General features: G+C 44.9%; 1 protein-coding gene across 1 annotated transcript in view; it reads right to left on the bottom strand.

The window, feature by feature from the left end:
* Positions 1-366: 366 nt before the first annotated feature.
* Positions 367-27665, bottom strand: part of LOC147185758 (protein broad-minded-like) — a 28529-nt gene continuing 1230 nt past the window's right edge. Inside the window, exons 3-35 of the mRNA XM_086104152.1 lie at positions 26499-26646; positions 26249-26413; positions 26021-26177; positions 25783-25854; positions 25463-25588; positions 25174-25252; positions 24859-24962; positions 24581-24642; positions 24364-24499; positions 24226-24285; positions 23782-23869; positions 23476-23613; positions 22399-22488; positions 21997-22139; positions 20854-20981; positions 19896-20103; positions 19743-19822; positions 18984-19122; positions 18047-18134; positions 17524-17642; positions 16385-16504; positions 15950-16038; positions 13775-13897; positions 11822-11930; positions 10802-10895; positions 10605-10730; positions 10395-10481; positions 8907-8976; positions 8190-8308; positions 6979-7133; positions 6774-6914; positions 5825-6013; positions 367-4867 (exon numbers count right to left, since the gene is read on the bottom strand). Coding sequence (XP_085960278.1) covers positions 4748-4867; positions 5825-6013; positions 6774-6914; positions 6979-7133; positions 8190-8308; positions 8907-8976; positions 10395-10481; positions 10605-10730; positions 10802-10895; positions 11822-11930; positions 13775-13897; positions 15950-16038; positions 16385-16504; positions 17524-17642; positions 18047-18134; positions 18984-19122; positions 19743-19822; positions 19896-20103; positions 20854-20981; positions 21997-22139; positions 22399-22488; positions 23476-23613; positions 23782-23869; positions 24226-24285; positions 24364-24499; positions 24581-24642; positions 24859-24962; positions 25174-25252; positions 25463-25588; positions 25783-25854; positions 26021-26177; positions 26249-26413; positions 26499-26644 — 3870 coding nt within the window. The 5' untranslated portion in view covers positions 26645-26646 and the 3' untranslated portion in view covers positions 367-4747. The remainder of the gene's footprint in view (positions 4868-5824; positions 6014-6773; positions 6915-6978; positions 7134-8189; positions 8309-8906; positions 8977-10394; positions 10482-10604; positions 10731-10801; positions 10896-11821; positions 11931-13774; positions 13898-15949; positions 16039-16384; positions 16505-17523; positions 17643-18046; positions 18135-18983; positions 19123-19742; positions 19823-19895; positions 20104-20853; positions 20982-21996; positions 22140-22398; positions 22489-23475; positions 23614-23781; positions 23870-24225; positions 24286-24363; positions 24500-24580; positions 24643-24858; positions 24963-25173; positions 25253-25462; positions 25589-25782; positions 25855-26020; positions 26178-26248; positions 26414-26498; positions 26647-27665) is intronic.

The raw sequence follows: 27665 nt of genomic DNA, 5'->3' as shown, positions 1-27665 counted from the left end.
GTCCTAGTAAATGAATCCCATCCTTGTGTCAATGCAAATTTCCCCAACATCTTTATTAACAACGTCATGACCTTTTCCCGCACGGTTTTCATCAGCAAACCCCGACGTCATCCCATTTCCACGCGCACCAGAACAATAAGCTCCATGGTGGGAAATATTGACCCCGGCAAATGGAAATGCTAATGGGGGAGTCCCTGAAGCCCAGAGGTGTTCTGCCTTCATGTCGAATGGAGATGAGGCTGGGGGGGCTCAAGCAGGATGAGCGGATGGAGAACAATAGATTTTCCAAAACAGATAAATGGAGACGAAACCCACATTTAAAAAAAAAAAAGAAAAAAAAAAAGGAAGATAAAGAGGCAACAACGCTTAACGGAATATTTGCGTTTGTCATTTATTCCTTGGAAGCAACGGGAATAATTGTACAGAAACTGGGATACAGTATACAATTGCTGAGCATAAACATACAATTGTTAACCGTAAACATACCATTGTTGAATATACACAAGAGAATAGTTGCCGTAAACGTACAAGTGATGAACATCAACGTTAAATTGATGGCCCGACAAACAAGGACCATAAATGCACAATTATTGATTGAAACATTCGAAACAACTTTACAACCGCTGATCATAGTTGTGAACAGAAGAGTACAAAAGAGAACCTTGTGCGATGAGCCACTTTCTTCTTCGCATGATCTCCCCATTGCCACGAGTAGCCGTTCGGTTTTGTAAAATTTCCGTGCGCGGGATATAAAAGAGGCTTAAAAGATAAGCGCGGCTACGACACCTCGCGGTCTCCTCATTGCGCTAATTATCACTAATTACCCGGTCGTAGTTGCCTTGAAAAGGATCGTCATTAACAACAACAACAGCACAACACTAAATATTAAAAAAAAAAAAAAAACGTCCGCCATTAAGTGCTATCATCGCTAAAGTGCAAGCTTTACCAAGGTCAAGTCGGCCCACCCGCAACCGCTAATGAGCTTCTGGACACTAATTACGAATTTAAATAACCAGCACATTATGTCAGTATGAACAAGTTGCTTCATATCAGCACTGGTGCCAAAATAAAAAAAGCAGTGCCAAGTTGTCATCAAATAACATTTATAATAAATTTATTATTTGCCACCCGCAACTAATACCATCAACAGACAACTGAGGATAAACTTACAATTGTTGGTTATCAACATAAAATTCAGAGCCATAAACATAAAACTCAGGGCCCGTGAAAATACAATTGTACGTTTATTGGCCAACAATGGTCGGTTGATGTGCTTCAATTGTATGTTAATGCTCGACACTTATATGTTCATGGTCAGCAAATGTGGTCAACCATTACATGCCTGTAGCCAACAATTATGTGTTTATGGCAAACTATTTTATTTTAACTTATGCAAGTATAAATATATATGTAGATTCTAATGCAGAAAAATGTTGCTTGCGCAGATGGAATGCTAATACGAAACACAACTTCTGAATGCTAAATGCATAGCAGTTGGAATGCTAATACTAAACAATGCGCTCTGTGAACTTCTGAATGCTATATATACTGTATATATATATATATATATATATATATACATATATATTATATATGGCAAAAAGGCTGACTGAGGTCAAAGAAAATCGTCTCTAGACTTAAGATGCTAATGCTAAAAAATGCTGTTTTAAGTTCTTTGAAATGCTAATGCTGAATAATATGGCAACTGTGGACTTGTGATGCTAATGCTCAAAATGCTGTGGCACTGTGTAAAGAAAAAAAAACAAAATTTGAGTCACTGTAAATTTTAGTTCTAAACTACTTCACTCGCATTTTAGTAGTGCGCTCGTGCGCTGAATTGAATTCCTGGACGTTTAGCTAGATATCAGCGACATGGAAGAAATGCTCAAATAGCTTTCCATAGCCGAATACCGAGTCCCTCAACATGGCGCAATGGAGTGAGCTTGTTACTCCGTTTCAAAAGCACTCAAGCACACTGACAGCAAAGTCAGTGGCACACACAAGACTGTCTCCGCTCATAAAAGAGCTTCTCGTCTCACAAAGGTTATTCGTCCCCCAGCACTGCGTCAGCTGGTGCAACGTCAGTGAATTGTTGGGATGGGATGGAAGAAAAAAAGAAAAAAAAAAAAGACCAAAAAGTCGGATGTCGCACGCTCGCCATCCACAGCCCGCTGGAAACGTCACCAGGCCACCCGGAGGAAACCTCGGGAAGCGTTTTGACGTTGACACTGGATAAGATGTTGAGAGACGGCAAAGAATGTGGGTCACACTCCCGAGATGAGATCCCGTTTGCCATATGCAGCAAATGACAAAATGCCGACTGGAATGGGGCTTGCATGTACGATAAACGCACAGTTGGCAACAAAAGTTGACCAGAATCTAAAATTCCAACTCAAATTTCTTGACTGTGAACATACAATTGCTGATCATAAACACACAATTGTTGGCCACAATTTTTGACCACAGACGTGCATGATGACCAACCACATGCGCTACTTGACCATAAACACACAATTGTACAAACCATAATTGTGCGGAGCTGAAACGTAAACAGAGTTGTGGAACTGTAGAAACATACAATTGTTGACCACTAAAAATTGTCGAGTTAGAAAAACAAATTCATCACATAAGAACAAAGACTTTTATGAGAGGGGGTGGGGGGAGATGCAACATTACCAGAGCAAAAAACTTACGCCCATAAAATTGTTTTATTAAATTCTCTCGCTGTTTCTCTGATGAAGATGTTCAACGAGTAATTTAAAAATAATTATTTTTGTGGTATTGTTTGCAGGTCCTTTCCTTTTTTGAAGGTCTGATAATGACTGAAGTCATTAACAGCAGTGATTAAAAGGGATTATTTCTAAATGGCATTTCATTTTCCGACAAACTGATGATTACAGTCTTCTTTTTTTTGTCTCGGTATTGTTCGGACTTCTTCTGTGAAAGACTTTTTGTCACTGCTGGCAGGTTTTGTTTGTCATTTCCATGCAAAAAAAAAAAAAGTGTTTTGTTTTTCTTGGAGAGGCTCCCAGCTTGCATACATTAGCGTTAATATAAAACACTGCGTGCATCTTTTTCACAGCGGCTGACAAAAAAAAGAAAGAATAAAAAGTATGTTTGATTCTTTTTGTGCTTGCTTGTCAAGCCATTAGCAGACACGCGTTCCAGTCAGCTTGACAACGCGCTTGCAAAATGATTGTGGTGGTGTTTCTTTTTTATACGCAGGTCTGACATTTGCATACTGATTTACATTTGGTTGTTTTGGAAAACGGGCTCCCGCAGCATTTTGTCAGCCTGGTGATATTCAAGAAGCAAATTGTTCACATTTCAGTCAATAAAGCAACAAAAAATATATATATATGACTGAATGAAAACTTGTTTATTTATGCTGCGCAACAAGGTCCACACATGACAGCAGCATTAGCACCAGCACCATGCTGTGGCCTTACTTTTTGTGAGCCTCTTCTAAGAAAACAGTAATAAATTCGCGCCTTGAGATAGAAGTGACCCGATGTCTGCGTCTTTCATTGAGAGCAAAAACTTGCCATACAAAAACAGGCATTTATTACAGCATTTGAGATGTTAATTTGTCACCATGACGGATTTAAGTCGCGCCCGCCAGAAGGAGCTGCGATGAATTCATCATGATGCGCAAACGGACGGCTTATTTCTTTAGATTCCATTTGGTTATTATTAGTGTCTGTAAAAGTATAAAACTACAATGTAATTTCAGAAAAATGTAATAGACTTCTATTTTTCTTCTGTCGTAAGGTGTTCCACGGGGTTAAATTTTGGGGCCCCCGATACATGCTTGCTATAACAATCTGGCTAAAATAGTTGCTAGCACCTCAGCACATATCGCTACAACGGTCGAGGGAATGCTTCTCAAATGTGATGTCATCTCACTTTTGGTGCTCTAGTAATGAAAGCATTTACACATGACAAGATAACTAGCACCTTTCCCAAATGGTTGTTTTTCAGCATGTAAACAATAACAGATCAATACTGGCTCACCAACGTTACGTTGAGCAAAACATGATCATGCCCATTGGGCCGGAAATATTGACGCCGCTTTAATTTCCTTGCAGCGCCCCTGCGACCAATCCTCACGGCATTAAATTGAGACCCGGATGAAGATGCGCTGCGACGCGGCCAGCTCATTTGGGATTCCCGCCTGGCAGTGCCGCGCATGAGACACATCAGATGGCCGAGGGGACGGCGTGGTTACTGATGAGGCTTTACCGCCGTGATGCAAGCGTCCTCATGCATCTTTCATCATGAGCGGCTGCCATGTCGTACGTGGGATGCGACACGAGTCCAAGGACGACATTAAAAAAAAGTACGACACGCTACCTTCACGGTTCTGCGTAACGATACCGTTCCGTCAAAGGTTGAAGAATGCTTGGAAACTTGGGAGCTTTATGAGCCTAGAAATGGTAGACACAGAAATTTTATATGATCAACGAGGCCGCATATCCTCACTGTCGGGCAGATGATCCAAATATGTCCATTGATATTTTCTTTTGCAAATCGATACTGTTGGTTTGTCCCCATGTTGTTTTTCCTGGTACAGTAGTAGCTCAAAATCAAAAGACTGCAGGGGGGCCAAAAACATCTTTTCCCTCACAAACTGAAGCCTCAACTTCACGGGGTGCCATCACATGTCCAGAAGGGAAGGCACGTTCTCTCGTATGCAGCAGACGTGCTGAGCTAAATGCTACTTACATTAGCATTCCACTCTCTGCATTTACAGGTCTGGGTTGCAGATGCTTTTCATGTCGCTGAGCACGAGGTTCCGGTAGCGTCTTTCTAGGAGCTGCATGAAGTCCAGGAAGTCGCAGAACCGGAAGCCCTGGATAGGCTCCTCCTGCAAAGGCAAAGTGAACATTGTGCCGATTACAACTGAACACGAACGTACATGCAAAATGCTAACTGCTATCTCCCGATTTCATAAAACATCTTGAAAACCCCCGATTTCAAGATGATTGAGCTTGATCTCATTTTTGTTTTTGGTATCTCCAAAAAGGTGGCAATTCATCAGGGGTGTGTGAACTTTTTATAACCACTGCACTGTAATCTGCGGTACAGGGACCGCGGTACAAATGTTGAACTTAGTTACATTTTCTCAACACGCTTCGATGCTTTTCGAACACAACTGTTGCTGTCACAGCTGTGCATACAAACTTCCCCACATCAGATTTCCCGCAGCTAGTGAGCGCACATCCCACCGCCGCGTTGGTACTTCTCACAGCGGTGCGTGTGCAACCCCCGCGGCTCAGTATCGACGCCCCACGGTGGTTAGTCAGCATTTGAGTGGTTAAGTTCCTCTGAGCAGACTTGGAACAACTCCAACACGTCGTCTGCCTTCTAAATTTTTAATTTGGATGAAATATAGATATTACTCCTTGTGAGACGGGCCTAGTGTGTGCGTGCGCGTGTATATATAAAAATCCGGCCTTCACGATGTTCCCACAGACATAAATGATGAGGACAGAGGAGATGATATCGCAATATCTAACACTTAATGGTTCAATTCAGGATAAGGACCGTGCAAAACCCTCGAGCATGCATGCATATACAGTATGTGCACGCACACGCACACCGAGTCTCTCTCAGCAACGCAATCTGAGAACTTAATGAGATTCATTCTCAAGTCTTCACCCGACCAAGCCCCGTCACGGAGCACCCGCCCGTGACAGTATACGGCCAAACCGGAACACACTCGGCATCTCCGTAAGCCGCATTTGTTCACGCCTTGACACTTGTACTTCCTGGGATGAAGCACGACAGACTCGCAAACAGTTCTCTTTTTCTGGTGCCTCACCTTGAGGAAAACCTGCATCCGGCGGGCTTGCGTTTGCTGCAGCAGAAGTGGCTGCAGGTGCTTGAGGACAGCCAGGCAGGCGTACACCTGGTAGTCGGCTCCCATCAGTGTGCATATGCACACGTAGTGGCAGATCTCGGGCCAGTCCAGGAAGTTCCAGAAGCACTGAGTCAGCCAGTGGATGCATATCTGTGTGTCAAGATCATAAACTCGGAGTGTTTTGTTTCGGATTCGCCCACAAGGGAATATTGCGATTCATTGCTTGAGAGGAAATGGCTAATTGGACATTTTCACTTGGGGGGAGGGGGGGTGCTCACTTTTGTTGCATTTTGACACAACACAAAATGGACACTAACAACTATATATTGCAGGTAAGCGTACACAAGTAAAAACATCACACACACACACACACACATACACGTCTGGAGTGTAATTTAAGACTGTGCTGACTCGGAAGCATTTGGAGAGAAGGAAGGAAGGAGGCTTGGCTGGCTGGCGGCGGTGTTGAATATTGAAGAGGGATTATGGGACGTGGTGACGAGTGGACGCATGCTCGCTGTTTATTTGTATTCACCAAACACCACACGGCCGCTCGCTCATTTCAAACCCAACCCAGGCTTGAAACTCAAACCCTCGTTGGGAAACCCTTTAATGGGACTTGAAACTCTACTTTTAAGCTTCACGGGGGCTTAGCTTTCACCTAACTCCAACCTTGTACGTCTAACTGATACAAATCTTTTCCTCTCACACGCACGCACGCACGCCTCCTCAGGTGCGTAGGAGTGTTTGAAAAGCGATGGCGAGTTGAAGGCGGAGAGGCATCCGGGGAGGGGGCTTAAAGAGCAGGAAGACGAGCTGAATGTTAAGTTGTCATCTTTGGAGTGTTGAGATCCTGAATTGTCACGCGAGGAGACAACGGAGGACACCAGGACACATAAAAGGGCATGACCTGCGATGGGGTGAAACCGGACATCCGGAAGGCGGCGTGCGCCAATGGAAGTTCGTCCTTCAGGAGCATCTCCACGTAGTGAGCCGAGCTCCAGTACAGCGGGGACATTCCCGACTCGGCCACTCGGACAGCAAGGTCCACCTGCAGCCAAGGTGCCCAAAATATATCGGCGGCCTTTCACTGGGTTCCGAAAACGGGGACTCACCGACGCATGTACGTTGGCTGGCCAAATGAAAGCAGAAGTGAGCAAAGAGGAAAGATGGCGAAGCAGCCTCAGAGATCGCCGCCAGTCCCCAGACATCACCAGGAAGACCGTCGACGTCAACCAATCGTGGCCGGGATAGTCTTCCTGGATAGTGACTGACATGCTGACTCAAGGATTAGCGTTATTATCGTCATTGCAAAATCAAGTGCATGTTTATCAATGCAGACTGTCGATATATGACTGGAGAGTAATTGAATCCCACCGCCCCCCCAAAAAAAAAATCAACAGGCAAAGTTTTGTCGGCTTATCTGCTTGAAACAATTTCCCCGGTCTTGAGTGCGAATTTGAAACCCGAATTCAGACTTGAAACCGTATGTTGAAATCTGAACCCCGCACTCGAAGCCCTGTTTTAACTCCTCAACGCTTGTTTGAAACCTAAATTTGATTTTTGAACCCCTGGAATCCGAACCACACGTTGAAATTTGAAGCTGTGTTTGAAACTTTAACCCCATGCATGAAACTTGGAAAACGGGGACCGTGGCTTGAAAATCTTGTGTATAAAAGTCAACCTGGGGATCTCGGGGCTGTTTTTGCGTTCTGATCATTTTTTTTGACTGCCAAATAATGTAATAAGGAGGACAAAAGCGGCGTTTTGTTTGGCGGGGACGCCGGCGGCTAAGTGGCAAATAAACAACGAAACAGCACTTTGACTGCGACCGACTGCCTCATCAATCTACAATGCGCTGTCAACTTGCCACGGAATTCCAAATGAGGCGCAGCGTCGCCGAAAGAAAGAGGTTTCATCCCAAATGCAACCACATCAAGGCATTTAAAAAATAAAAACCCTAATAGGATGGCCTCTTCTCATGAGAATCTCAACATCACTTTGTACAAAACCCTCCTTTCAAAACCCAACGCAGCTTCACAACCGTGATGGGAAACCCAACTTTGAAAGTCACACTGGGATTTCGAATCCTCAACCTGGTTTGCAACCATAAACCAGACTTGAGACTTATTTCTGACACGAGGGCCCGCACTGAAAACCTCAACCAGTCTCGAAACCCTAACCCGTGTTTGAAACCCCGTCTCTTCTCCTTGCAAAACTGACAGCTCTTTCCTTTCAACCCAAGAGGTCCCAGGTTAGCCCAGTAAATCACAAGACTTGTGAAAATTATATTTTAACTTCAAAATGATAATTGTCAAAAGGATACGCAGCGGCGAGGACATTGGAAGCCTCCGCCGGGACAGGAAATTCTTGACGTGTTTCATAAGGAGCGTCAGGTGGCTCGCGGCATCTTCTTGGCGGAGCAGCTTGAGAGCGACGCCGTATCTGGAGGAGAAAATTTTTTAAAAAAGGATATGTGCTCAAATGATATATTCAGTACAAATCATGAATATGTGTTTGAATCACCATAAGTACCTTTTAGTACATTTAAATATGTCTATAGCAAGTGGAGGAACATCGCTGCAATTAGGTCCTTCCATTTCGCAGGTGGTCTCATGACTAAAACGTCATTAACAGCAAATAATGCCAATATTTCAGATTTATATGTTCGCTGAGGGGAAAAAAATAAAATGAAATACAGAGCTGGAAAAATACAGACCAAACGAGCGGTCGAAAAGTCAACGAGTGCTGGTGTGTTTGTAGTGGCGCCTCTCCGCGGAAAATTTAGCATATGGGCAATTTTTTTTTTTTTTTTGCTCAAGCACTCCCTTTAGGGCATTGGTGTCAAAGTCAAGGCTCAGGGGCCAGATTTGGCCTGCCACATTATTTTATGTGGCCCGCAAAAGCAAATCAAGCATGACCCAAAAAAATTATCGATTTTTTTTTTTAATCACTGGATCACATTTGGCGGTTCACTGGTTTCTCATGAGCATTTGGTGCCTTCAAGTAACACTACGTAGACGAAATTAAAGCGCTAAGATACCTCAGGCAGATGTCCATGCCGAGCATTTCCACAGGTGACAGCGCTACAGCGTCCGCACTCGCCTCGTGTGCTGTGATGACAATTACAAAAAAATAAAATACACACATGCAGTGAATGACTGCCCGCTGCTTTAGAGGCCCAACAGCGGAAATCACTGTGTCACAACCCATCCGTTTGGGACTCATTCAATCGGAACCGAGCTACGCTAACTGGCATCGGCCATAAAAACGCATCAAGTTCCTTTGGCTTTACGGACGGAAAGCATCCGCAACCCGGACCTGTGCGCAGGCAAGGCGATTAAAGGGTGGGTGACATTTTAGGGTGAAAATTGTTTTTGTGGTTTCCTGCCATTGCGGAAAACTTTTTTTTTTTTTTTTTTTTTTTTTAAGTGCTCTTATTACGGCGTTGCTTCGCAGCGGAGGAAAAGCACAAATTACAACATGCGCGCTTGATTATCGGAATGTTTTTCTGACTGGGCTGGCCTCCCTCAAAAGAGCATCAAATAGCTGCAGCTCATTTCGAACTATTCAAATGGATGGCAAAGCAGGTCTGCAGTGTTGTGGACTTCCTGCGCCGCGCCGCTAATAAGACGCCACGTCAAAAAGCTGCTCTGGGTGTGGCGGCCCATTTTCAAAGAGCAGCGTCCGCCTCCAAGCGCGCGGCTGGCGAGGAGGGCTGATGTTGACTGACAAAAGGTTAATGCTCGCCAAATGGGTCTGCTCTCAGCGCAAAAAATGAGAGTGCTCAAGTCGGGCTGAGGCGCCGGGCTAAGAGCCAAGACGCGCACGCACGCACGCACGCACGTACGGGCTGTTATTTGCAGGGATCGACTGTAAGAACAGAGGCCTGAGTGGGCATTTGTTTAGCAGGAGACGTGGAGGTGTACCTAATGAAGTGGCCACACAAACCCCCCGCCGTCCGTCCATGCAAAGTTGACCACAGATGCTGGATATCGGACGCGGACGACGTGAGAAATCTGCAATTAGCACGCAGGTGCCGTTGGGAAATGCAAGCATGCGGAATTCGAGCTGGGAGATGCGCTAATTAACGACATCATCATCGGTGCGGTCGGTTGTTTAACCGCTGGCTAGTAAACAGTAACCCACTGACAGCCCTCACTGGTTTCATATGAAAGAAGGTCAAATAATCCATTTCATATTGCATTTTTTTTCATGTTGCATTATTTTGGTCCTTACTAAAAGTTACTAAAAGTGCTTCAAACAATGCGTTTGTATTCGTGTCATTTTCTCTCTACTTCTGTGCGCTCCACCTCTCCGCCGCAGAATCTCCTTTTCCCTCCAAGGCATGTAACGTTGTCTTCGCATAACAGCATCAGCAGCGAAAGAGCACAGGTGTCCGGAGAACAAAATGCGTGCCTTGCCGCGCTGCCCTTTAGCCACCTTTCTCACGTCCGACTTGTCAAGAAGAAGAAGAAGAAGAAGGAGCGGGCCGGCTGAGCCGGCGTGTTGCCACGTGGCACTCGCTGACCTTTGTTGTGCTCAGGCGGGGAGAAGAAGCGCTCCGCGGAACATTTGGACAGATGGTACACAACCTTCTCCAGAAGGTCAGCCAGCACTGCACATGAAAACAAGCATACGCAAGCACACACACAAATCACACGACCACATAAAGAGGCAAAGAAACAGCTTTGGGGGAAAAAAAAAAAAAAATGAAGCCGCAAAGTCCTCATCATCTTACCTGTGGCGGTCAAGCCGTGGTGCCCGGCTGTCATAACTTTACGGTAAAGTCGGCGGCACGTCTCCATCCAGCTGTCTTCCGTCGTCACATTTCGAGGGGACGTCAGGAAATCACGCAGCTCAGGTTCTGGCCGGTGAAAGCGGGGTGTCAACGCCCTTCTTCATGCAGCGGCTCCAATCACACGACAGGAGTCTCACCCAGCGGGTTCTGTTGGGTTTTTGGTGGATCCAAAGTGTAGCAGGTGGGTGGAGGGAATGACCAAAACATGGGCCAGGGATAGGGATCGTCTCCCTACACGGGGATACGTGGAGACCAAACAAGACTCGGTTTGAAAACAGCCGATTAGACGGCGACCTGTCAGTTGAATAGAATACACAACTAATTGCATATAATTCGGCGATTGCTAGGAAAACAGAATGCAGACAGCTAGTTGTGAAAAGCCCCAAGTCATTCATCTCCACTTTTACGTAACAAAATGAAATTTTAATCTTGATTCTGCCTCAAATTTCCTTGGCTTTCCTTGGTCTTTGGTTCCCTCAGCCTGAGCCTCAGATTATAAAACATGTTGCGCAACCTCTGTCTTTCAAAACTGGTGTTTTCCCGTCAAAAATGAAAATAGCCAATGTTATTCCGATTCACAAGAGTGGAGAATATCGTTTATTTACCGTATGTTCCAGACTATAAGTCATACTTTTGTTTTCATAGTTTGGCCGGGAGGGGGGAGATTTATTCTCTGGAGCGACTTATGTTTGAAATTATTATATCATTTCACATGTTATTTTCACATTAAACTGCAAGAGGGCGCTCTAGGCCTGTGTTAATCAGTCATCGATGAGTCCAAGCAACGTACAAGAGGAAGCGCCTCATCTTCTCCCCCAGTCCCTCCCAAAACTTCACACCCCCAAAAAAAATCACAGTTGATCCTTTTTTCCAACGGGAGGCATAAACAGAAGAGCCGTGAAATTTGACGCGAACCCTCCCTTCGGAGGGCCCTAACCGCCCTCCTCCCTGTTCGAAATGTGTCATATCCTCTCTGTGACCTCCGCTTGAAACGAAACCCTGTTTTCTGTTCGCTGAGACGAGAACTGAATAATTGATAACCAATCCCCAATAACAAATTGTTCTCTGTCATTACACACAAAAAAAAAAAAAAAAAGTGGGAAACACCAATAGCCGAGACAATTGAGTGGATTTGACTTTTGGCGGTTGAGGCTGACCTCCTGCAAGGCCCGAGGGGGGAGTCTCCTCTCGGATGGCCCTCCAACAACAGCGACGCGAACCAGCGTGTGGTTCCTCTCCAGTGACGCGTTGTCTAAAATGAAGCTCCTGAGAAGAGGATATTTTGACCACGACACAAAGAGAAGAGACACCGTTTCATATTGTTGATGAATATAATATTTCGGAACAGTTCCTCATTCTTGGGCTCGCCTCGGTTGGATAATTTCACAGTCTTGGTCTTGGATTTTCTTTCAATGTTGGTCTTGATTTTATCTCACTTTGGCTGTGTTATCTCATTCACTCCCAAAGACGTTTTTAAACGTCTTTTCAGACTTGGTCCAGAATTGGCTGGTACTGAATGAGATCAAATTATTGAGTGGCTCTCAATTTTCTTTTTCACTACCTCAGTCTTGGTCTGAACTAGGCTTCTACTTTCTCAGTCTTGGTTTTTAAGTTTGCCAGTTTCTTGGCCTTGTTCACTCCTCAAATCTCGACATTTCACTTTGTCTCAACTTCTCAATGCTTTTTTTGTCCTGACCACAGTCTGACGTTACCTATAGTTTGTCAATCTTGGTCTGCTCTCGCGTTGCTGAACATGTCGGTTGATGAATAATTCTCTGGAACCTTTCGAAGCCATTCTGAGTTTTTAACGGGGGGAAAAAAAGTGCCTGTGAAAAGTCCAATTACAGACTTTGAACGGAGAATGAAAACCATAAATGAGAGCCGCTGCAGTACATTACCGTGGCGTGAGGGAAGCTCGGTGTTAACGCCTCTCGCCGGATCTGTGAATTCGCCAATATGAAATGCCTTTTAAGGCTGAATGCTAACTGCTTTCGTTCCAACCTCTGAAGCAATTTGGACTTGGAAAATTGGCAATAAGGAGGAGACGATGCGTTCTTTTGCAAAGGTCTGCTCACACTGGCCATGGGTGATTATCCGGAGCGGCTCATACAACGACACGCATTCAAATGAAATGTGCCTGACAAGACGTACCTTGAATTTGTGGCGGGCCGCAATTGGGTTCACTTGAAGTGAAGAAGGCGGCAAATAGGAGAAAAACAGTATTTTGGCGGATCGTGAAGATGATGCTGATATGTGTGTGTGGGGGGGGGGGGGGGGGTCGTAGAAATGAACAAGCCGTCATGTCGCCCGGCGCTCTGACACGAGTCGTCGTTTCGAGGCCATTTACATGTACATGGGCTGGCTAAAGGCAGTCGTCATTAGTATGACGGATGGTCTTGGAATATTCCAACTTCCTGTCCGCTTTATTGCATCTTATCTGTGACGAGGCAGGCAAACAAGTTCTCCCGCTTGGCTCTGGTTAAGTTAAAAAAAAAAAAGGGTTCTGTCACATTACAGCGGTGAAATTGGAAGCAAAAAAATAATGTGTAACGAAAAACGTTTCAAATACAGTGCTGCCTTGACATACGAGCAAGGAGCAGATGCTAACATTGAGTCTTGAGTGGTGCGAGAAAATCTGAGCAAGTGTTTTAGCATGTCTAAGAACACCCGTTATGACTCAGTCAGTACCTTGTGTAACACGAAGACCTTTAGTCCTGCATTAGCAAAGCCCCCTCAGGGTGAGTAGAAGGGGAAAAAAAAGCATTCGTGCACATCAAAACGTCAGACTCTGCAGCCTCCAAATGTTTCACACAGAGCCTTCACCGGGCGAGCGGTGAGCCTGCTGAGCTTTTGGCATTTGCGCTGCGCGTGCTCCGGCGGTTCGCCGCGACCCTCCGCGACTAACCTTTTACACGGACGCACAAGTGGACTCCGCTCGAGTGATGTGGCCACGCAAGCGAAACGATGACGAACAATCTAAAGCGGATCCATGAATGGCAAAGTCAACTCCACTACAAAGCTACCCAGTGACGATTGTTTCCCGTCGCCTTTTATATCATTTCACAGACGGGCTGACTAGAGGTTTATATGCACGGTAGGTCAGTTCCTACCTATCACTGCCGTTCCGGTTAGCCGCGTTGTCCCTCTGGCTTTGCAGTAGCACGGCGCAGATATTGTACTGGCTCTCGAGTAGCAGGAAGGAGTCCAGGCTGGAGCAAAGCACGCTCAGCAGTCTGCAAACAACACGCAATGACAGGATTTCACGCCCTTTGGAGAGAATAAAATAATAATCACAGGCATATATTCTTTATCCTCTTCCATTACTGCGGTTTACTGCGTCGCTTACAGTCGCTGAGCAAGACTGTCTGCGTGGCTAACAGAACGTTATTCTGCGCGAATTACACGCTTCTCCACACGACTCTAAATAAATCGGCAGAATAATCGTTTCTTTTTTTTCCGACCAAATGTCAGGACTGGGCCTTACTTGTTATGATAGTGTTTTATGAGAATATTCTAGAGTGCTGTTTTTTGCAGGGGGTAACGCTGGAAGGGATTAATGGAATTTCGATTCATTTTAATGAGGAAAGATGACTTGAGATCAAATTCATCTTATATGTCACAGCACCACTTTGATATGGGATCAGGTAAAATGTCCTAAAAAAGGACATTACACGAAGTCCTGGCACAGAGCGATAGACAAGTAAAGCGGCAGCACAATGTCACACAAACTGCGCTAAAGTGTCAGACCGGGTACCATTCACGCCGACAATCCCTGTCGATTTCCCACGAGTCATGAATGTCTCCGGGAAGCGGATTAGTGAAGCCAATTTTCTCCGGCAGCTTCACTCGCGAGCTTTGTATATAAAAAAGAAAAAAAAAGGAAAAATGTGCGGGGAATCCCCGCGAGAAGCCTTCATGGTTCATTTTCAAATGCTGGTAATGATGCCCGGCTTAAGCATTCTGCTGAGACTCGGCACAAGCTGCGGAATAACCATGACGCTTGGGCTTTGCACTTTACAAAACTCGACGCTCAAACTACAAGGGGTCCCCGTCATCATTCTCAGTCCTTCACCTGACCCGCTTGGTACTGCGGCATGTACGCTGCAGAGAAATAACATTTGCTCGCCACATGACCCCGTGATGGACAACATCAAATTAAAACACAAAACACGACTTTATCTAATGGATTGTCTGTGTTATCTATTGGGCGTTGACCACCAAGCCTTCCCTCTTCCATCGGATCTGAAGAGCTAGCGTACCTAATGATGTGTCCCCGTGAGCATACAAGACGCCGTTGTTCCTATTTGCCAAAGTGCGGGACGGAGGCCTGACCGACACGCACTCTCAGTCCGCCTGACAGCCGCCAAGCGAGAGGCTGCCCAGCTTGTCATGCTCGACGACCTCTTCTCCTCCCGTTTGAAAGCAATGCTTCCGGTAGTCGACCTGTTAGCGCTTTGTCTGACAAGCTTCCGCCCTTACGTGTTCCCCTCACTCAGAAGTCTGCCGGATATCTTGCGGTGGCTCTAACTTTTCAAATCATACGCTATGTTTGCAAGCGTATGCTTGACTTAAAAAGTCCGCTAAAAATCCAGACACCTGAGGCTGTTGCGCGGAGGATGGGATCATTTTTAAATAGTGAGAGTCCCGGTCTGGTATCCCAAGACAGGCGGAGCGCCTTTGGAGCGTACGATACTGATAATTTCCTTTTTACGTCTACTTTTAAATGACATTGCTCATCCTCGCTACGTGCGCCGTGCAAATAAATAAATAACTACATCGTAACGGCCAAATTTACGTTCCGCGCCAGCGCACGCGCACACTCGCCACGCGTTAATCCATCACCAGCGGGGAGGGCGTAGCGATCGATGCAGGCAATGGGCGAGTGCCGGTTGCCATGGCAGCAAGCGGAGAAGACATTTGGGCTCTTCATCTTTGTCGAGAGGCTTACTTTTATGGGATGTTTCAACACAACAGCAGCATATTAAAAAGACAGCAGCCGAGCACGAGATGGGCAAAAAAAATAAAACGGGGCCTCCGAAGTCAAAACGAAGGAAAAGCGCCATCAAGCGGGGAGCCAATTTGGTGACTCTACTTTGAAATTGCAACTTCGAAGTCGACCGACTTCATACACTGGATAGCAAAAGAAGAAAGAGCCGTGACACTATGATTATACGTGGATGTTGTGTTTCTTCAATTCGAGGATCCCTGAATGCGGCGCGCTGTCAATTAACAGTGAGCTGGTTGGCGCGCCGCTGCCGCTGTTTTGTGATGCGTGGGGCTCTCACCTCAGGCCAAACGCGTGCGACTGCTCGTAGTGGAAGAGCGAGCGGATCTTGGCGGTGGAATTCACGGCAATCAGCCTGTCAATCAAGTCCTGTGGAGCACAGCGGGAAGCCGTGAAGGTCACACATTTACGATGTTTCAGGCGGGAAGCGCACGTGTATGTGTGCGGATTTAAGAGAGAAGCAACAAGTATGTTGCAGTTCCAGTGAGCGTGAAAAGCGCACACATGCACTCAAGTGGATGAAAGAGGAACTGTAGACAACTGTAATGAGTGGCGGCAAAGCATGACTACTGTCAGAATAAATAAAATGGCTCAAATCACTTTACCATAGTTCCTGAGCACACAAATGCCACCACAAGATGGCACCAAAACATTTTTTTCTTTGCTTTTTGACAATCTCTTCTCTGTGTGTGTACCCGCGTGCTAGCCCACTCACAGGCACAGAACTTGGCACTTCCCTCAGCGTGTATTCACTCTTGTTGGCCAAAGGTTGTCCAAACAGCAGCTGCCACACGGACCGAGAGGACGACAGCAAGTTGACCAGAGACAGGAAGGACTGCAAGTACACGCAGAGAGTGACCCAACCAAATCGGGTCAAAAACAAGGATCAGAAATTACGGCCACAGCAAAAATACCATTTAAACCTGATTCAGAAGCATGAGGTCAATCTTACCAATAGTTCTTAAAAAGCTTACGAATATTTCGGACATGCAAATGTGTCGGTGTTACACTGTGAGCGCGACAACCGCTGCTAACAAAGACATTAAAAAGCCGGTTTTAATTTACATATATCTAATGGATATTTTTTAATGTGTTTGAAGCGTGCGGTGGCGGATCCTCGTATATGTGTGCGCGTGTGTGGATGTATGGCAGAAGGTGGGTGATTGACTGATTAAGCGATTGATTGTTGATTTAAAAAAAAAAAAAGATTTTATAATGTTCTTTTTAGTGGATCGTTTTCCTCAGCGTGGGGCGTTCACTGTACTCTGATATAAGACTGACCTTGTCTCAACTTACTCCCAAATGTACTTGTCAGTGTGAAATGTGGGCCTGTTTTGCTAGACCCAAAGCAACGATTCTGTTTTATGAATGGCGGAAAAACAGGTTAACAGGACCTTCTGCCATCCTGTTTGCTGTGCATGTCAGTCTTTGTCACTGGATAACACAGATGAGCAGAGATAGTGAATATGGTAATCCTTCGCTCGAACAGAGGTCATGGCAACTTCACGGATTTCACTTATGATGGGTTTATTTATTTATTTTTAAATATAAAATTAATATATATTAAATTATATATTTATCTATATTTATACTGTGTACAGTTTTCTGAAACATATATTTTGTGCATGCAACACTTTTTTTTTTTCTTCTCTACCCCCCAGAATCTTGCTGCTGTAGACTGCAAATTTCCCCAATGTGGGACAAATAAAGGTTATCTTATCTTCTTTTTGGAACGTAAACCCCACGATAAACAAGGGATTACTGTAAATAATAATTGTTGGATCAATTAGGTGCAATTAGATCATTTCCAGCCGCGGTACAGTTGTTGGGAGCCACGGAGTTAACTATGAGCACCTTGAGGCAGCGCCTGTCGATGGGTTCCATTGACGTGGGTTCAGGTCGGACCACCCTGACATCCTCAATGCCGCACTCCAGCGCCGACCACAGCTCCAGAACCAGGGCCCCCACATATCCTGGCACATGACAACACAAGGAATTGGGGCATATTGTGTCTGAGGAGCATTATGCCCCGGTTAACAAACCTGTTTTTCAGGGGCGGTCCTGTTTCACGCAAATGAGCCACTGCGAACCCCGCCCTCTCTACTGCTGGGTGTACAACTGCTTTGTGTTACCATGACACTGGGTTCAGGCTACAAGTTGTAACAGGCCAGTCTCAGAATCAAAATAGTTCTGTTTTTGTTTTTGCCATATTTACAGTATTACCGCCACCTACAGGACTGGAGTGGAAATACACCATCTGGCATGTGTTGCCAAATGAAGTGTCTGCAGCATGTTCTTGCTGCAAACATAAACTTTGTTGGACAGACGAAATAAAGCTGGCACACACGCCTACGAGCTGCAATGTGGTCGGTCGTACCTGAGCGCTGCAAAGCCATCGCGCCTACCCCCGTGGCTGCCACCTGCGTTACCATGACACCATAGCCAAACTTCTCACGACGACTCACCTGAAAGAAAAAAAATAATAAATAGGGAGATTTGGGCAAATGACATGTATTTGAAAACAGACTTGAGAGAAAACGTATCAGTGGAGCGTTTAATTACACGGCAGGTTTCAAGTGTGGGTGTTGGCCCTTGGTTTGTTAAAAATAATCACACTCCTTAATTAAAGTGCAAACCAAACAAGGTAAGCAATTACAAGCGTGACTAAACAATGGCGCTAAATTAAGTGCACGCGGTGGGTGAGGGTAAGCGATTTGCAAAAGTTGTGCTCGGAATTAGCATAGCTGGCGACACACGGTGTGAATACTAAAGAGGACAAAAAAGAAATTATTAAACTTTGATTCCCACAAGTGCAAAGCCTGAAACCTTATCCAGCTCGCTTATTTTTTAACTTGGATCAACCGCTTTTATGACGACGAGACTCAGCAAATGGAGCGCAAAAACTCAGTAATATTTAATGTCAACGTTTGACATAAATGGGCTATCACAAAGGAGCATTAGAACTGTAATTCTAAACGTTCAAACAAGTGCTGCTTCAAAGAGCCGTGTCAGAGATTTGTTTCTTCATACACAACACGGTGAAAATATGCTAGCTATGCCCACACCCAGAAAATGCATCTTCCCTTCAGTATGCTGGTGTGCCCGCTATAGAGCGCCTCGTTGTTGGCCGTGAGTGCGTGCAAATCATGGTGAGAGAGGACCTGGGGCTCATATCTGTTCCAACAAGGATTATTACTTCGGCTTTCTTCAGTTCTATGCGTGTCTACATCTTTTTTTCTCTGAGGATTTTTTTTTTTTTTTTAATTGCCACATATTGATCACATCATATGGGGATTTTTTTTAAGCTAGTTTACCTGCAATTTTTTGTTAAAGCGAGAGAACATATGTGAGATGCACTCCTGCATGGCGCCGGTCTGGTGAAGCAGCAGCACGCCCTTGGGTGTGGCCGTAAAGTTCAGCAGGCTGTCCAGCAATGTCTCTTCCCACATTTGCCTGAGAAGTATGAATAGATGTTTAAAAAAAAAATAAAAAATCATCAGAACTTAGGTCCAGTTGAGAAAGTTAATAAATGCAATAAAATGCCACACTGTCAGAGGGTGTCAGCGTGGATATTGAAAATTATTTTATTGCCATCCAACAGGCATAAGTCATCAAGAAGATTGCCTTTAAATGTCAATGTAAGCTCAGCGGTCACAATATTAGGTCCAGCAAATGTAATGAAGGAGCTGTATCTTTAAAAAAATAAAATAAATAAAAAATTAAACAACCTTTAAAACAGAATAAAGCTTGCTTGAAGACCAACACTGTCAGGGACGTTTTAAATGTTATTAAGTAATTCAAAATCAAAACAAAAGTGTGTTATTAATAGATGATTTATGAATGCAATGAGTTTCTGATGATCGTTGTTAAGGAAGAATATTTTGAAGCACCTCCAGTTGGAAGATTGGTGGGAAAAAAAATTGTGCAGATTTCAAACTGAAATTAATGATCAGTACCATTAGTTCAGTATATACACTTGGTGACATTTTTGATTGGCGGCTGTGAGATTTTTCTCTTGCCAAATATGTGACTTATTGTAAAGACTACATCCTGTATCTTGTGTGCTTTCTTACAGATGTCGCAATTTCTGCGTAGACGTTGCAAGATTGTTTTCAGGTACTGGGGTCGGAATCCTTTCAGACAAAGAACTGGTCTGCAAAAAAACAACCAAAAAAGGAATTCAGTGTTTGGATGCGGACAGGATATGAGGGTCGGTGGCATCGGACCTTCCTCCAGGCGGTGGCGGCAGCTTTGTGCAGGCTGTATGCTTCTAGGACCTGCAGGCCCTCGCAGGTCTTGTACATCTGCCCGCACACAGAGATGAAGGCCCCACACACAGCACGGAGCGAGAGGATTTCGCCCTCGCTCGACGCCGAGAGCTCCCGTTCGAGCAGCGTAAGCGTGAACCGGAGCAGCACGTGAGCGGCGGTGCTTCTGCAGAGTGGAAACAGAAGTTTAGCTCAGAGTCAAATTTGCTGTTTTATTAACGACGCTCTGCATGCATCGCGCGACGGCGACTCGTGTAAAATTCATCACGCCGACAAGGCGGATGAAAATCACTCCCAAAGTGCAAGCGCCTCCGCGTTTGAATGAGTTCTCGAGCGCAAAGCTCAAAAATGCATGCGCGGGAAGACATATTGAGTAATATATCAAATGAACGCTCTTGATGAGTCGTTTTCAGTTCACGAGCCGTTTCGCCAAAATGCTCTCACATTTTGAAAAACATTTTATTTTTTTTACTGGAAAATGTCACTGAACTCCATTTATAAACATTCAAATGAGATGCGCGTTTACAGACACACACACACAAAAAAATAAAATAAAAAGATGCTCAGTTTCGATTGCCACTGTGAGGTATCCAGTTAACCGTGTCGATCAAAAATGTGCCTTCTTATCTTTGCAAAGGTGCGTGTTCTCCCTGAGCCTGGGTGGGTTTTCTCCGGGTACTCCAGTTTCCTCCCACATTCCGAAAACATGCATGGCGGCTGAATCCTATATTGTATCACGTGAAAAGTCTTTGACCCGTGGTGTCATTATTTGAGGATAAATAGACAACGTGATCTGGAAAGCTCTTATTGAGACCTTTAATTTGATGTCTGACTCAAGATGTTGACATTTACCAAGCCCGTGCGTTGGCAATACTGTATCACGAAAAACGTATTGACGGCTGTATTGATGACTCACCTTTCGTTGTGGCCCACAAGCAAGTTCTTGTCATACAAGAAGAGAGCTAACCCTCTGTCTGTGTTGACCATTCGAGCCAGGACGTCCGCGATTAGAGGGAGGGTGGCTGCCGGGCACTTCAGTTTGGTCTGCATAGAATTTTTTTTTTTTTTTAAAGTGAATTACAGTGCTAATATAATAAAAATGGATATTATCTCTGCAATTGATGAGGATTTTACATCTGGCACTGTTTCACTGTTTTCAGACGACAATTCTCAACGCCTCAATGTGCAATTTTGGGGACGTGGGATGCGAAAGGACAAAAAAAAAAAGTGGCGAACGAATACAAATACAGTGGTACCTCTACTTATGAAATTAATTGGTTCTGGCAGAAATTTCTTCATGAGAACATTTTGTAAGTAGAGACGCGTTTTCTTTGTAAATGCCCTAATTCGTTCCAAGTCCCCCCCCAAATTCAGACAAATGTTTTCTAAAGTGTAAAAATGCATTCAAATATGTAACAAATACAAATTACAATTAGATTATTGCACAATAAATGAGAGTTGTGGATAATGTAAAAAACAAAGAATAAAGAATAAAAATGGTCATTTAACTTTTCACTGCGTCCTCATCGGGTTTTTTTTGCCCTCTTTAGTTCGTGTTCTCTCTCAGAAGTGGTTTTTGCCTGGCGTTTTGTCAAGGACTGATCCAAGGACGTTCGCTTTTGTCGGCTTTTAACAATCCTTCGAAAATGTCCAAGGCAAACATCAGCCTAGTGAGCGATCACCTGACTGGGGAACACTTTTTCTAGGTGATTTACATTTACGTAAAACTCTCAGGACTCACGCGGATGCTGCATCTACACAGACACGTACGGTCCCTTCTTAGCCAATGGGATGCCAGGAAGATGCTAGATAATAGCCAATGGCAGAGGAGCAAGAAGTATGTTGCGTTCAGGAAACTCGGAGCTGCGAGTTGCTGTATTTTTTTTACCTTTCGTATCTTGAAATTTCTTCCGTAACTAAAGACAATATTTTCCTGTTGAGGCGTTTCGTAACTTCAACATTTCGTATGAAGAGACGTTTTGTAAGTAGAGGGTACCACTGTATAGGATTTGGGGAACAGACAAGAAATGAATGAAAAAGAAAAATTCCACAAAGTCACCTGGCCTCCATTGAGGGCCTGGATGACGGGCGCCATGAGAGTCTGAACGACAGGCGCCTGGTGGAGACACTGGTCAGCGCACTCGGTCCTCTCACACATGGCGCTCAGCGTCGCTATCACCGGGCCGCTTGGGCACAGCACTTCTGACCAAAAAACAAACAGCCACGTTCAGTCAAGGAGTTTGAGGCACACTCTTGTTTGTGGGATCTCTCTTTATGTGGGAATCGAATACGACAGCTGACTAGGCCTGTCGGGAGACAACAGGAGACAGGCTGAGGACAAGGTTACCAGATAAAAGATAGCACAGAGGAATGCTGCAAAGGGTCTCGATGTTCCCGCACTGGCCGACTGCTCACTGCACTCTTTGTCATATCTAGCTAAAAGGTATACGCGTGCACGCACCTGCGTGTGAGCTATCGCTACACAAAGGCTGATGATGTCGGTACACGATGTTGATGAGAATCACCACCAGGTCCGTCAAAGTGACTGGATCTGGAAAAAGGAAATGACTCGGTGAACAACAATTAAAACGCAGGGTTATGATTAATTCACTTGTACTTTGTCTGAAGGCGTAAAATGAAGTTGCACAAGCATGAGGCCATTTCGTCCACACCTTTTTACAGCGGGTGGGGTTGGGGTGATGTGGCATCTTTAAAATGGAGTTGCGCGTCAAGCGTTGATAACGGGATCAATTCTCAAACATATTTGAAGCAATATAAAGTGCCTCGGAGTGTACTTTTTAGGAGCTCCAGAGGCTGGTATACGAAATAGATTGGGAAAAATAAATTGCTATAAATAAATTTGTTCACTTGGAAAAATAAATTGCTTTATTGAATGTTTTGGGTGCATATAATTTTTTATTTTTTTTAACGTGTGTTTTTATTCAAATGTATTTCTGACTGCGCAGTATTTGTAATCTCTAGTTGTGAAGATTATCGGTTGCGTCAGAGGTGCAAATCCAATGTCAAGATTGTCTTTCCTCTTTGGAATCAATAAATACAAAACGATCAGTCACAGGTGAGCGCGGCTTGATACTACGATACGGCCTCAATAAAGCTGCGTGTGCAGACAATGAGTCGTCTGTCAGAGGTTCGGTTTATTACGACTGATTAAGCCGTCTGGATGCTTGGACTGTTATGTAAAAATTGTCCGCGTCATGATTCGTGAGTTTATAGGTTGTAAATGCATGAGGCCGCGGGGAAAGTTTCCATCCTTATATTCCAAAACAGGACTTTTTTTTCCTTCCGTTTTTTTTTCTTTCTTCAAAGCGACACTGCAGAAAATGCAGGAACATTAATTAAGATTCAGTCGCTCGTTTGGCAGATAAATCAGATTTCGTGAACAGGAATCTGCGAATATTTTCTGCCGAGGGGCTGTAATTCTGATGACATAGATCAGGGGTGTCAAAGTCATTTTTAAATTATCGATTACTTTCTTTAATTTTGATATGTTCAGAAAGCCGCAACGGGAAGGTTTCACCTTTCCGCGCCGCCGCTTTGATGGGAAAGAGCTTCCGGCCATTGGCGTAGAGGAGGACTTTGCCCAACACGCACAAGGAATGGACGACCACGGCGTACCGCAGCTCCTTTCCGCTGTAGACGCTGCCAATTGGCGAGCCTGAAAGACAATGAGGACATGGCACAAGGAGGCGGGGCTAGATTATATGGCCTTAGAATCAAATTCATTTTCCCATTTGCTCACATTAAAAAGAAGAAAAGAAAAAAAAACGCTTGCCTCTTAACACCGTCACATTCATTCATCTACAAAACAACTTTTTCCACTCACCTGAGCCGTGCGGCTCCTCGGAATGGATCCGAGTGCAATGCTGGCAGCATTCCAGATAAAGGATGCACTGCTGCACAGCGGCCTCCATCTGAGAAGACGTTATTCCCCAAAAATGACCACCTCTCCGCAATTGATAACTCATTATGAACACCCGCATTCAAATTGGTATTTTTTTTACAGTGCACTGACTCCATCGTGGGAATATGTTGCTATTTTACTGACAGTTAATTTAGAGGCCGTAAAGGGAGGGACTCGGCAATAATCCTCTTTTAAAAGGCTTGACAATGAGAGGGAGGATTAACGAATCACTTCTTGAATGGCAAATTCTCTCCGTGGAAGCGCCAAAAGCATAACGCGATCCGTTCCGACGACGCCCGCTAACGTGTTCACATTTGGCGACAAACGCCGTTTGTGGAAATAATTGTGAAATGATCATTCGCTCACCAGATTTTTGTATTTGCTCTGGAGGAGCCTGAGAACCAACGTCCTGCTGTAGGAGCCATGCTGAGAACCGACACAAATGACATTCAGACGCCCATAAACGTGCACGGTACATCACGCCCGTTCGGTTGCGACGCCCACCATCCATTTTGTGAACCAGGTGGCTTGAACATCCAGCAGGGCCAGCAGGTCAGTGGGCCCCAAAACTTTCTCCGGTGAGGAGTCCCCATGGAGAGACAGGAGGGAGAAGGTGCTCTCGATGATTTCTTCCATGTACCTGAAGGCGAGCGAGAGGATCGGAGGATAATCTCGGCATCGGAAAACAAAGCGAGCATGCGGAGGGGGGCGGGAGACTCACTTTTCTGGGTGACGGATCCAGAAGGTGGTCGCCTCCTTTTGGAAGTCGTTCATCAGGCGCATCTGAGTGCACAGGAAGATGATGATTGATTGACATGTTATGTTGTAGGCAAATGGAAATTTTTATTTTTTTGCTTAAACAGGCAGGGAAATGTAATGGGGTATTTTTTTTCATTAAAAAGGTCAATTTGGTGACAAAAAGGCGAAATTATGAGGCGAATTGTTCCGTTTTGCCAGGAAATGACATTTGAGGATTTACATTGACAGGCTTGAGCATACCTGTTTAAGGAGAGAGCTGATCTCGGGTCTGTTGATGTCCAAGACGGCCGGGCCGCTCGGAAAGCTCAACTTCAGGGACAAAAAACTGGACTGCACGCTTCGAGCTGAGCAAGAGACAACAAAACAGAACGTGAAGACCTCCACCGAGGCCAAACAAGGTGTACTGTAGTCACGATCCGTAACTCGGGTAACAACTGCAGACCATTTCACAAAGTTTTTATCAACAACTCGCACCACGATACTTTTGGGCTGGTTGGCAAAGACCGAGAAACAGCACCAAGCACAGGTATGGATGAAATTAAACGAGCGGCCTACCGAGGCTGCTGTAAATCTCCCGGGTGATGTTCAGTGGCAACGAGGAGAAACTCTTCGCGAAGAACCGAAGAACGTGGTCCTGAAACGACAAGATGGCATATCATTTGATTCAACATGAATTTGGCTGTACTGGGCAGAATGGACTTTGTTCAATCACAAACATTACATTTTTGATTTCAAGTTTTCCCTTTTCACTTGTATGGGAAAAAAAAACCCCCAAAAAAAAACAATGGAGAAGAGAGTAAATCTGTGACATATCACAAATGTCGCTGAGTGAACGGCGGCGTACACTGAGCTCGGCGTCGGGCTCGGTCAGTGCGGCGCACAGGTTCTGGCGTAGGCGGGCCCAGCCCTCGCAGCTAAGCACGTCAGAAGCCGGCGCGTGACGGAGCGCCTGCAGGGCCTCCCGGCGCACCTATCCACACACACACAAATGACACACATTTTTTAAAAATAAATAAACCCATTTCAAATTTAAAGTCAATATTTTTTTTTGCCTTCTTGCAACTGACAGAAGTTTGATTTTTTCAGAATAAAAAAGATCAAGTGAGCATTCTTGTCTCTGTGAAGGCCGGACTTTTTTTTAATTTTTATTGTGTGCATCTTCACCTCTTTGGGTTGACTTGGATCTAGTTTCTCAGCCAAAGCCTGGAGCTGCTCCTGTCGAATGAAGGTGTAGCACTGGAGAAATGGATGGAATAATAAATCTTGTTACTGCTCACATGGACCCTGATAATAATAATAATACACTTTACAATTTATAGACACTTTACAAGCACGTGCGACATCATGGTAAAATGTCCTCTACTACAGGTTGAAACAAGGATGTGTCCTTTTTTGAAATGACCTGATTGAAGGAGTCTCCACTGTCTGAGCAGTCGTCAGCGTAGCGGCCGCGCTGCATCTCCTCCTCCTTCCGTAGCTGGTCGTCGTCAAAGCTGCCGAGTAAACGCTGCGCGGCGGCAGTCACCGTGGCTCTCAAGGTCTGTGTCATCTCCTGGTACCTGATGATGACGCAACGTGCTAATGTTAGCACTTTCCTAAACACACGCCGGTATGCGCGGGTTGGACTCACTGCGCCGACGCTTGGCTGCGGCCAGTCGCTGTGTGAATGAGGGCGTCGTGACACGAGTCGACGGCGTGTTGTCCATCTTCACGGGACAACTTCCCGAGCTCCTTGTCCACCACACACCCAAGGGAGGTCTCCACACGCTGGCGCAGGTGCTGGACAAACTCATAGCTGGGGAAAAGACAAGTAATTTTAAAAAAATTATACATCCATCCTATCCATTACTAGAAAACCACTTCTCTTTTCAAGAGCTCACTTGTGGAAGTTCTTGTCGGTCTCCTCCAGGTGAAGAAGGACTTCCTCTGCACTTTGGGGCGTTGGGGCGCCAGAGAGTCGCTCGTCGATGGTTCTCAAAAACTGTTTGAGCAGAGCTGCCAGCTGCTCATCATCTTCGGAACACATCTCTGTTGCAAATGACAATTCCCCTGACACGTTGAGTGATTCCAACCTTTGCAAAAGCCGAATTTCTAGTGGACCTAGGATTGATAGATATAGCAAAGCTCCTCAAACCTAATGTAGCAGGTACAGCCATATGTTGGTCTCATTTATTTAAATTAGCTGTATATCAAAGCTAAATGCTTCCATGTCTATCTGAGCATGTTTTCGATATCATGGACACCCAGGTCCATGCACTCAAACACTTTTTGTCTTCACTAGTAAGACGATTCAGTGCACTTGCACGACGACTATAAAGAATTTGTTCCCTACAACGGTATGACATTTTTGCATTCAAATATGGACTTATACATGTTACTTGTGGGGTAAAACTGTGCACTAGTTGACAACTGCCTGCTACTCGTGAGGCACAAGATGTTAACTAGTAGAATTTAATAACTGACCAGTAATATTCACAAATAAGACAATTCGGCCCACTAACAGAATAACTAAAACACTAGCAATGGCGGGTAGGGGGGTAAACGTAATTAGTAAACTGAGGTCATTCTCGTACTGGAATAAATGCTACACCTACTTTCCAGGCTGCTGTTGAACAAATTCTAACTTAGCTCAATGTCACTTTCCACCGCAGAGAAGTAAGCGACAAGACACCACAAAAATAAATTAACCTACAAATTGGCCGTGTGGAAACACACCTGGCGTGCCTTTGACGGCTTCTCTTCAAATTAGTACCGCAATCAGGCAGGCGCCATTGCGTCGCTATGGAAACGTCCGTCAAACCGCGGAGCATTGTGGGAGAGCATAACAAATTTCGCGCAACGTTCAAGCAACAGATTACAAAGAAAGCGCGAAATGCGTATGATTCGTGTACCTTAATTGAAAATTAAACCAAAACAAATAAATGTTAACTATACGGTATACAGTCTTATATTGGTATTAAATAGTCGCAAAAATGGAAAAAACGCTGCCATAATGACGACGCACTGACTTTTCTGAGGAGACAGCGAATGCGTCATTTCTGCTTCCT

The sequence above is a fragment of the Hippocampus guttulatus genome, chromosome 23 (genome assembly GCF_054856545.1).
Source record: "Hippocampus guttulatus isolate MCC_2025c chromosome 23, RoL_Hgut_1.0, whole genome shotgun sequence".
Taxonomy (NCBI): Eukaryota; Metazoa; Chordata; class Actinopteri; order Syngnathiformes; family Syngnathidae; genus Hippocampus; species Hippocampus guttulatus.
The sequence above is the reverse complement of the archived record's forward strand: the minus strand, read 5'-3'. Positions and strand labels throughout refer to the sequence as shown.